This window comes from Macrosteles quadrilineatus, unplaced genomic scaffold (assembly GCF_028750875.1).
Source record: "Macrosteles quadrilineatus isolate MER2022 unplaced genomic scaffold, UCM_ALF_1.0 Scaffold_1__1_contigs__length_201487025, whole genome shotgun sequence".
In the NCBI taxonomy this organism is placed as follows: Eukaryota; Metazoa; Arthropoda; class Insecta; order Hemiptera; family Cicadellidae; genus Macrosteles; species Macrosteles quadrilineatus.
This window is the reverse complement of record NW_026542594.1, coordinates 191,392,052-191,403,963: the sequence shown is the minus strand read 5'-3', so window position 1 is coordinate 191,403,963 and position 11,912 is coordinate 191,392,052. Positions and strand designations below refer to the sequence as shown.

The 11,912-nt window shown below is 33.8% G+C and overlaps 1 protein-coding gene across 5 annotated transcripts in view; it reads right to left on the bottom strand.

The window, feature by feature from the left end:
- Positions 1–8,879: 8,879 nt before the first annotated feature.
- The window catches only part of LOC128992722 (transcription elongation factor SPT6-like), a 40,923-nt gene continuing 37,890 nt past the window's right edge, over positions 8,880–11,912 (bottom strand). For 4 of the 5 annotated variants that reach the window (XM_054416456.1, XM_054416448.1, XM_054416472.1 and 1 more), the window contains 4 exons: positions 10,964–11,062; positions 10,451–10,548; positions 9,895–10,142; positions 8,880–9,220 (listed from right to left, as the gene is read on the bottom strand). In XM_054416456.1, coding sequence (XP_054272431.1) covers positions 9,919–10,142; positions 10,451–10,548; positions 10,964–11,062 — 421 coding nt within the window. In that variant the 3' untranslated portion in view covers positions 8,880–9,220; positions 9,895–9,918. Of the gene's footprint in view, positions 9,221–9,883; positions 10,143–10,450; positions 10,549–10,963; positions 11,063–11,912 lie in introns of all 5 variants that reach the window. The other variant, XM_054416464.1, reaches the window with a different exon arrangement.

Sequence of the window (11,912 nt, the reverse complement as noted above, 5' to 3'; positions counted from 1 at the left end):
TTAATTACCATGCGTTAACTGTACAATAATGATAAACATATTTTATTTTATTTTAATACTTTTCCAATTACTTTATTACATTTTAAAACAAAAATTTTTAAGCATTATAAGCTGTTATATAAACATGAATGATAAAACATATTTAGCTAGTATATATAATCCAAATTAAATGCATGCGACTTAAAAAATGGCCAAAACAGGGATAAAACCCATTAATTGAACAACTCATATTTGAATTGTATCTCATATTTAATCAAACATCAATAATCAAACAAATTAAACATTTATTTCAACATTGTTGAAACTTGTTTTTTTAAGAACTACACAAACTATTGTCTAATAGTTTTGCAAAAAATTTAAATATTGTAAAAAATTGATTTTAAAATTGTTGAAACTTGTTTTTTTAAGAACTAGACCTACACAAACAATTGTTAAATACTTTTGTAAACAATTTAAATATTGTTTGGAAAATTGTTTTAAAATTCTTTATAACAAAACTAAGAATAAAACAATTTCAAAATTGTTGTAAAATAGTTACAACTTGTATTAAAACTTATTTTGTATACTGCATAAAACGGATTGTTAAACAATTTAAAGATAATTTCAATCTTATATTAAAACTAGCTGTAACCCACGGGCTTTGCCCCGTTTAACTTCTTAATTTTCAAGATTATCTCGTTCGCATGGCTCAATCACGTCCTGGTCGAAGTTTGTTCGCTACGGTCACTCACCTTTAGGTTGGAGCTCGTTCGCTGCGCTCACTCACCTTTAGGTTGGAGCTCGTTCGCTGCGCTCACTTGCCTTCAGGTTAGCTCGTTCGCTACGCTAACTCGCCTCCAGGTTGAAGTTCGTTCGCTACGCTCACTCACCTTTAGGTTGGAGCTCGTTTGCTGCGCTCACTTGCCTTCAGGTTAGCACGTTCGCTACGCTAACTCGCCTCCAGGTTGAAGTTCGTTCGCTACGCTCACTCACCTTTTGGTTGCAAAGTAGCTGTTGTAATAAATGTAAAAGAAATAATAGTGCTGCACCCTGTTGGTAATCCTTGTAACTTTGATGCTATTGAACATCATAGAACAGAACCAACTTGTTTAATTGAAACAGCTGTTAAGATTCATTAATTCCTTTTAAATATGAAAAATCATAAGGTTAACATGGGAAACTCCAGAGCCACTGGGGCGGAGCCCGAAAGGATTTTTGAAATAATAATATGCCTATATGTTAATCGGGAATGTGAGCTATCATCATGCCAAATTTCAGCCCAATCCGACCAGTATTTTTCGCGTTCACTTGTCACAAACATACATCCATACATCCATACATCCAAACTTTCTCATTTATAATATTAGTAGGATTGTTGTAATGTGAAGTTTAAATCAAAATGCTTTTAATGGTTGTAAAAACAATTTTTGTAATACAACTTTTGAAAATTGTTTAACAATTTGTATGGTCATTGGGGATCAGCAATCGACGATCTGTCAATCTTGTTATGGGGCATCCTTTCCTCCCATCAGGTTTTGGTGACACCATTTTCATTAGACATATCTTGAATAATCCTATCATTGGTTTTGTTATAGTACAAGGTTGTAAAAAAAATGTTACCAACTTTTTGAGACGTTTTTGTTATGAGTAATTTCCATAAGTAGGTACATCTTCATTAAGATCATCAGATTGACCTGTTAAAATCTCAATTTCATTTATCAAGCCTACATTATCTGAACCAGAAACCCCTTCACTCAAGTCATAATTTATTTCATCAGATTGGCCTGTAAAAGTTTAACTTACAGCTTCATTTATTAGGCTTACATTATTGGCAGAATAAATTACCTCTTCTAAAGAAAGGCCCATCATTTAATAGGCCTACAAGATACTCTGTTAAAATTTTACTGTCAAAAATGATACTATTATCAATATCACCAAGTGGAATGTCAACATAAAGGAAATTAAATTCATTATATGATAATAATAGGTCACCTCAATTCAAAGAGACAAAAGCTTTGATTCCAACAACACGACACTTATATAGGAATACTGGGCCAATAATGGGGATGATGCTAAACTAAATTGCCGTAACTGATGGATTGCTAAAGCATTTTGTGGTAACATATCATTCCTAAGGAAAAATCGTTGTATCTGTTGTTGGATACAACTTAAATACCCTAGTAAATGTAAGTTACAACAACTGCGCTTAGTAAAACACTCCTAAACTGCAGATGAGTGAAAATTTAAAAACGTACGTTTTCATGTCCCTGGCCTTTTACTTCGTAGCTACTGGATTTGTAGTTTATTATTATGTGTTTTAATATTTTTTGGGATGGGGGCAACATGTTACACACATTTATTTGGTTTTAAATAGGTTCTATGTATTTTTTTCGTATTTTTAAAGTCTCGAAATTCACGACCATGACGTGTCCCTAGGGTACATTTTCCAACTTTCATGCTGTTTTTAGACTAATTATTCATGCCGAAATATATAAAGCCATATTTTTATGTCATCAATGGTTATTAAACTTACAAAAAAGGAGCATATTATAATTTTATTGTCATTGCAAACTGACTACCATGACATAATAAGTCTGTCCCTCGATTTGGCGTCACGACCATTTGGGAAAAATTTTCAACTTTGGAGCACGACAGTGGCAAGCCTGGCGTTGATGGAGTCAGTTGGTTTTAGAGACTAGTTCGGGGTGTACGTCAGGATTGTAGTGCCCGTCGTTTCGAGTTGAAAGGAGGAATTACAAGATTAATACAGGAAAGGTTGTGTTTTTTGTAATTTTGGTGTGTCCATGACCGTACATAGTCATTCGATGAAGTAGACATGGTGTTAATTTTTGTTTATAAGATATTTCAATTGCTAGATTAACCTAGAAGTCCACTTTGTATCCTCGAACATGAGGTGCAGAGCTACCGCCAGAACAGAGCCAAATACAGTCTAACCTTGATATAACGAACCTCGATATAACGAATTCCTTGATATAACGAATTTTTTTAAATCCCCTAGAACTCTCCATAAGACATAATGTATATTTTACCTCTACATAACGAACAAACCATAACAACGACCTTGATTTAACGAATTTTTCGTGATTTCAGCTAAAATAAGACACCTCAATATAACGAATTTATCATTGTCAGAACCTCTACATTGCGAATTTAACCTCTGCATAACGAATTGTCTACGTCTTTCCCTCGATATAACAAATCCCCCACCCAATTATTGTTTTGGGAGGTCACGTCATCGCTTGCGCTAACATTCGTCTGCTCCGTTTTACATCTTTGTCTGCTGTCGCTGCGCGCGCTATGTTGCAACTGAGAACTGATTTCATTCACTGAGGACTGATGACGACGTAATGTTTAGTAAGCTGTGATTGGGCGGTATGGGATAACTATGGTGAATTGGACAATTTTTGGATAAAGAGAGACCTAAGAAAGAATATAAAAACAAAACCAAAGAGAAAGAATAGCAACATCGTTATTTTAACATTCCTTTTACGAGTGTTTTTATTATCCTTAAGTTGGCTATGATTATACACTTTTATAATGACTTATCTAATAATTTATTGTTTTCAATACGATTTGTTTCAACTAGCAATACCAATGCTATAGTTAATGATTATTATTGACATTCCTCAGTTGTGATAATTCAGTACTGTACTGTAAGTAGCCTACCGGCCTATCGCGAGCAGTAGCTTACAAAACTTTCTACTGTTTTGTTTTGTTCTTTACATGGTTTATGACTACGCAATACAGTGTTTGGCTAGGTTTTAGGAGGGTTAGAACAAGCTGTGATTTTAAACTTACAGCTTTTAACCTGTACCAAGGTCAATGCCATTGTCATGATTGCGCAATATTCAAGATCCCTCCCCTTTATTATGCCGGATAATTTAGGTTCTACTGTACAATGTTAACACTGTACTGTAAAGTATTGTGGCCTATGCTACTTTAATTGTATTTTAATGAGGTCAAATCCCGACCTATATTGACCGACGCTGGTTCTGAACCTCGACTTAGCGAAATTCCTGCAAACCTAACCTCTATATAACGAACCTCGTTTTAACGAAATCCTTGATATAACGAATATTCAGTTCGGTCCCTTCAGATTCGTTATACTGAGGTTGGACTGTAACACGTAATTTCACGACCAAAGTTTCACGACCATCGCGGGTTTTTTCACAACCTATCCAGCCTTATGGATTATAGTGTGTTTGGTCGTGACAATAACTTTAATATAATTGTAATTTGAACAGTTTAGTTCAATTGAAACACATATTTTTACTATAACTAACAGTATAATTAAAGGATTGTTTAGAAAGATTTAGATTTTTTTATAAAATTCACGACCGTACCGCTTGTCTCTGACCATCACGTTTATGATTTCTGTCATAAAAATTTCAAAAATTAAAATATCGTCATATTTCAATGTTTTATACACAAAAGAAGCACGCCTCTATACAAACATAACGATTTTTCGGGTCTCAGGTAAGTTTTTTCAGAGTTATACAAACTTAAAAAGATATTATTGGTTTTTTTTCAATTTTTTTGAGTTTTTTATTTTTTTCTAGAAAGACCAAATATACTAAAAGCTCAGTGACCTTTTTAATGTATAATGGTCATAAAAGTAAATTAGTTAATAGCAAAACATAGTTATAAAAATAATATTAACTATTTTTAATATTCATTTAAACGTCTGTTATGGTCGTGACAGGATTTTGTGTTTTTCCACTAAAGATGCTCTTTTAAAAAAAAAACTACCAAAGATATTGCGTTACCATGGACATTTTATGAAACTTCAAATGTTAATGAAATCAAAAAAATAATAAAAGTTTTGAAAAAAGGGGAAAAAAATTTGCAAAGTGTGTTTCCTGAAAACGTACGTTTTTAAATTTTTACTCAGATACGGCAAAGAAAATAAGCATTTTATAAATAAATACAACAACATATACGGCATTTAAGGCTATTTATATGATCCTAAGTATGTGTAGAATCACATGGAAACCATATCTCATTTTCCCCAAAAATGTCAGTTACCACAACTGTGCTTAGCAGGGCAGTGTAAACAATCCTAATTTGAACGTTCTCATTTCCTATCACAGTTTTTTGTTGCTGCTTAGTTCAAATTAGCTGTTTACATAAATGAAAAAAAATGATAGTGCTGCATCCTGTTGGTAAATCTTATAACTTTTTAATGCTGTATATTATAGAACCAACTTTTTTAGTTGAAACAGCTGACTAAATGCTTTAATTCCCTTTAAATATGAATACTCATAAGGTTAACATGGGGAACTACAGAGCCACTGGGGCGGAGCCCGAAGAGATTCTTGAGATAAGAATATGCCTATATATTAATCGGGAATGTGAGCTATCATCATGCCAAATTTCAGCCCAATCCGACCAGTGGTTAATGTGTGATTGAACTTCAAACAAACAAACACACAAACTTTCACATTTATAATATTAGTAAGATTAAATTGTGTGAGTTATTTGTATATCTTACTCAAGTTATAAAAATTCCCTCTTGGGAAATCGAAATGAAAAATTAAATCGATCCCGGGTCTAGGTCTTACCGCGCCACTTACAGTAATAAGTACTTCTCTCTCGGGAAATCCGCTAAAAAATTAATTTGACCTATTCGCATTTTATTTGCCATTTTTTTCATATGGCTATAAACCTAAGAACTTTGCAAAACTTTTGAGAAGAGTTTCATAAAAGTGAGCAAGAAAATAGCCGTTAAAGTATTCATAATTAAGCCAGTTTACTGCCTAATAACAAGTTCAAAACCGCATCTGCTTAACGATACAATTCTGTGCTTCCCACTTCACTTGGTTGTTGATTAAGTTTTTATCACACTTTTAACAGCTTCTTGCTGGAATTAATTAATTCCTTTGTTCCTCCAATGCATAAAGAAGCAATACTACCTTTGTGATGGTTTTGCTTACTTTATGGCTTTATTAATAGATAAAGAATCAACTTGGGACTTTATAGAGTAAAGGTACTTTAAAAAAGGTGAAAGGATATCATCAATAGTCATAAGAAATTATGTTATATTCATAACTAAATTGACTATTGACATCTCATCTGCATGTTAAGGTTGTCGCCAGTTAAAAAAATCAAAATTGAGTTGATTTGTAAAAAATTTGATTTAAATAAATAATTTCTGTCATACATGAACACTATTTTTCCAAAAGAAAACTAATGGAATGACTTATTTGTGAGCTGTAGCAACTGTAACAACTCATCAACTTGGGTCAGCAACAAAAAATAAGGAAGAATTAAGAAAATAGTATATTTCATCACTAGGGCCTTTTCGACCCGAGATCAAGTTTTTACGATCGATGTGAAGCCGAGGTCGGAAAATGAGAGAGGGTTGAAGAAACTTGCCCGTGTGATGAACTAATTTTTTGTCGTTTTGCACCATTATTTCAACAAACCATGTTACAAAACCGAAATAGTTTTCAATCAAAGATAACCTCAAAAATACTGTCAAGATTGTTTTCAATTTCATTTGATAAGGGAAACAAGAAGCTACTGGTTAAAGATTCAATCGCATGCAATTAACAATCCAAATATACAACTGAGTTGACAACAGATTGTTACTCCCCTAGGGGCTAAAATTGTTCTTACTCCCTAGAGCTTTTTTTCTGTGGCATTCCTGGCTTTTTTACACAACTATGTTATCTTTTTCACAAAATTGGTGACAGTTGTCCATATAGATGGGACGTCAACTTCAGTCTCCAATAGTTCATTCTAATAAGTTCTTAGTAAACACAGATTTAGTTTACATTGTTAAATTACATAAGCATCCACATGTCAGTGGAGGCACCCATGGGACCAAGCAGTACAGAGGTTGAACAGAGGGGAGGTTTAAAGGGGGGGGGGGAGACACATATCTCTAGTGGACAACTTGTGTTAGAACCTACTTCATGAGTAAACATACAAAGGAATTACTCATCAACATATGGGGAAATGGAGGTCTGTTTGTGTTAACTTAGGATTTCTGATGGTATGGTCTGGTCCCAAAGAGAATTTTAAATACAAGTTTTAGCTTTAGAATTAATATAAAACATATAAATTAGTCTAGAGGATATATAAAGGATTTGTGTGAACCAGGGAAAGACAAAACTTCTTTGTAAAAAATATACAATTGAAACATTTTTAACAAAAAGTGTAATCTAAATCTAATATAAAACAATTATGTTGAAACCATTTATTTAACAATCATTTCACGATCACTGTATGTAACTTTTATTGAACAAAATAATTTTTAACATAAGTTTCATGACACGATAATTAAGTGTCGACAAAAACTGACAATGCAATTTCTTTTAACATTCAAAATGTGTTGTTTTGTTTGGGTATGCATTTACATCAGTCTTATACTATAGCTCAAATTGTATGTTTCTTTTAGTTAAAATTTCTCTTCTATTCCCTTAAATCAGCTTATTTTTCCCAGAAATGATGGACGTATGTAAATTTACGTACCTCCTTAGTTTCAGGTCTTTACCTTTACTGAGCTTTCACCCAATTGCTCGGTAATAGTTAGTTTAAGCAAATGACATTTCTTTGGCAACAATACTTTTTTTAATTTTTGCTGTTAATCTTTATTTAAACTCTTCCATAATGGGATTTATGTTCAATGTATTCCAGTCATTTTTAATTTTCCTTCTCTGACTAATGCCTGTTTTTAGTTTTAAGCTCGTCGGTTGAGTTTTCTCTTTTCCCTATAGGTTTATAGTACAGTATAGTGGCAATATTACTGTATTTTTCAAGGAACAATGTGTACTTTCTTTTTTTCCCAATGTTTTCTTCCTTGACCATTAAATTGCAAACTTTCATTTTTCATAGCTCTCCCTCTCTTATTCTTCCTTCTAGTGACTGTCAACCTGTTAAGCCTGAAATTAAAACATAGTCGTTATTGCAATAAGATTGTATCTATTTATTAGAACACACTCGAGAATTTTATTGAAGAATATAACAAGTTGTTAAACAGAGTACACTTACCAGAGGAAAGTCCTGAAGGCATGTGACACAATACAAATAATGCACCTTTTCACACAACTTTCAACATGAAACTTGTTCCAAATATGTAAAAAAAAATAATCATGTAATTTACAACCTTAGATACAGTCAAGGGTTTGATTGATTGTCCGATATTTTACTGAAAAGCACATAAGAAATTAATATATTTGGCAAAATTTATATTAATAATTAATAATTTCAAACCTGTATTTGAAACATACCAGAGGATGGACAATTAAGTACACAGAATCATACCATGTAAAGGTCTTCATCGTACGCATAAGGATGACTAATCTATTAGAGACAAAAGACAGGATAAGTATGATTTGATTACCTTAAAAATTATAGGGAAGCCTACAATCTTCAAGGTAAGCTTGCTTATCCTGTGCTTTGTCTCCTTAACTCTCAGGCAATAAGCACTTTCCAACACAACCTAATCTTATTGACAGTAAAAGTATACAAAACCAATGGTAAAACTCAATTTATCGGAAGACTTATCATACATAGCAGGGTTGCCAAGTTAGGTTAAAGAAAAATCAATAATCTAGCCAGCCCCCCTACCCCCAGATTAACACAGGCAAAAGGGACCAAAGTCAGGACTGTCATTTATTTATTTATTTGTATACGGTAAACACCATTTTACATTTTACATTGCAATTTATACAGATGGCAAAAAAAAAAAAAATGACGTAATAATAGTCAAAGCTACTACCTACACTTAATTAACAAAACAAAGTTGAGAAATAAATCAAGTTAAATCAAGTCTTGACAGAATCGGGACAGGGGGCAACCCTGCTCCCTAGGTTATTTAAACAGTTTTTAACACCTAACAGAAATGCACCTACTGGAACAAATAAACAAACACATTCAGTATATAAATAATACCTTTATTAAATATTTACAGATCACTGTAAAATAATTTTGAAGCAGTTTCTTTAACGATCAAATTCAAAAATAACATACACAATAAACATCTGTCACCACTACGAAAATGTTTACAAAATATAGTAAAAATGTTGTTCAAGATTAATATGATTTTGAATGAGATTTCAAATGACCACAACTATCTCTATATTTTATCAACCATGTACAATCATAAATTAGTGATAAAACTATGCAAATCACAAAATAGTATAAAATTTGTAGGGAAGGAAGAAGATAAAAACGGTCGATACTTTGACCTTAGATGAACTAGCAGTGAAACAACCTGAAAAGATATAAATAATTAAACTCTTTATACAGCAAATATTATTCTAATATATGCATTGATAGAATTACAATTATTGTATTTAAAAAGAAATAATCAAATAATAGGGTGTCTACTAATTGATCCAAGTAAATTTCAGTGACTTTAGGTGGATAGGACTTTAAAGGGGACAATCTCTTGTATCAATAAGATAAAGATACTTTTTAGGGACTTAAACATGAGATAGTTGGGCATAGAATATTTTGTCCAGTAGCGATTATGAACTTGTTGCCTACTCACAAAATATGTTCACTCTCTGATTCTGCACTATGAATTCAACAAAAGACAAGTTTGGAAAACTTTATTTTAGTTCGGCCCGATTTTTTTCTCAGTGACTTCCGTAACTTCAGTGACCAGTAGACACCCTGTATCTGCAAAACCCTGTAAATAAGATAGAACTAGGTTCTAGTACAATCTTACTGGTTTGTGAACTTGTTCAAATAAACATTGGTACCAAATTTAATTAAAATTTGATTATATTTCAAATAGAACATCTAATAACAACCACCTTTGGGGACCAGGAGCGTAACAGTTAAACAGAAATAGCCTTAAAATTCCAACCATTGATTACACAAAAAAGTTTTTGTACAGTTCCACACAAAGTTACTCTTCATAGTCGCTTACCCGCGTCTTACCTAACATTCTCAGTCTGTTCAGTTTCAGTTCTCGTTCTCGTCGTAGAGCGGCGTTGCGTCTCCCAGGCTGCTCTCTATCATGGACCTCGGGCTGTTGATGGTACGAGGGGTAGACCGCCCAGACCGTGGCGAGGGAACGTAGCGAGGGGACTTGGTGGACCCCAACCCATACGGGTCATACGGTCCTGTCCCAGGCGGCAGACGGGGCGACTTCAAACTGTCAAAGTTACGAGGAGATTGTTCGTAACCTGTGAAAAAAGTTTACGTTAGCAATATTCTTAGCTGAGTGGTTAAAATGCTTGCACGGTAATCAAAAAGTCACCGCAATACCGGTGCTGAGAGAAGTGTAGTTTGTTGATGTTCAAAACTTGGCCCAGCTGTTTTTGATTGAGTTTACAAATTGAACAGTTCATCCTAGTCAAAGCTTCTCAGGCCATCTCACACCATTCCACACTCACTATGGATTCAAATTAAGATTACAATATGAACCTATGTGTGCATCGCTGAAAGAATTGAGAATTGATCAGATTAAAATGCAGTTTTTAGTACAACATACCTTGGCGGGGGGAAGGCTTGTACTGGGGCTGCCGAGGGGAACGCAAGTTATTCCTGGGAGTCATCCTGCGATCTTCATACCTACTTGGAGTCGAACTTCTGCAAACAATCACTGTTCTTGACAAATACTCTTTTAACAACAATATTTAAAACTACTTGTAGTTTTAGTGGATGTTATTTACTCATTATTTTCAAAATTTGTTTTCAAATTCTATATGTGTTAGGCTATTCCCTAAAGTAAAAACAGTGCTGATATCTGCAGTGAGAACAATTAATGTCCGCCGTTTTGCTAATTTGCTCCAACATTGCTGAACGTGTTATGTGTGGATACAGCATTAACATATTTTTAAAACCTTTGGTCTGATGCCAGATAATTGAAGTAATAAATTTATTAAAGTTTGGAAAAATACAAAACCTTCAACCATTTATTTTATAAGGTTGTGGTTCTAAGACCGCTTAATACTTCTACTCCACAAGAATCACTTTGTTTATTGCTTGTCTACTATCAACTTACCCTTGCCGAGGTGTCGTGTTGGTGTTTTCTCTGTTCTTCAGTTTGGCCCACTCTTCAGCCGCCTTGCGCCAGTCCATGGGATCCGTCGGCATGTTGGTCCTGTAAAACAACCAACTTAATCAGCTGTTCAAACACATTTTGTTACAAAAATTGTTTACTGGGTAAATCATACAGAATTGCTTGCAACTGTTTATTAGTACATCGTTGTTGTTTTAGTAGGCCTATGTTTGTCATTGTTATATATTTTTTGTTGACATGATGGTGGTTTTTTTAAGAAAAGTATTGCGACCTCTTTTATGTTCCATTTACTTGTCCACATGGGCCACAGAGGCCTGTGCAAGGAACGTATTCAGCAAAGCAAGGGGTGAGCCGGTACTGGTACAATACAAGAGAACTTTAGGCCTACGGTACTGATAAAAAGTAGTGGCAGGGACAAGGATCCGATCCTTGTACATTGCTGCCTTGGGCCCGAAGTCCGTGGCGCTACCGACTGAGCCCCCAACTCACTAGCTCTATGCAATTTTAATTTGATGATAATAATGCAGTTAGACATAGACTATATGATTGATTACTTATTAACATTTTGTTGACAATTTTAGTCAATTATCAATTACAACCAATTCATCATTAGAACCATTTTATTGTTTATATTATTGCTCTATATGTAGCAAACAATTGCATCAATTTAAGGATGTAACATGCACAAGGGCCTAAGTTTTTAGGGTTTTTTGTGAGGTTAACAGGCAAACTGAATGGGAATGAATACAACCTGGCAAAAGAAACACAAAACTTAAAACTATACACAAAACATTGGAATATTTCCGTGTTGTTGATAGAATTTTCAACTACTTCATAGCCTACACATCCCTTCGTTGAAAATGCTGTCAGGAAAATATTCTCATGTTTTATGTACAGTACAAAGTTTTGAGTTTCTCGTGCCAGATTGGAT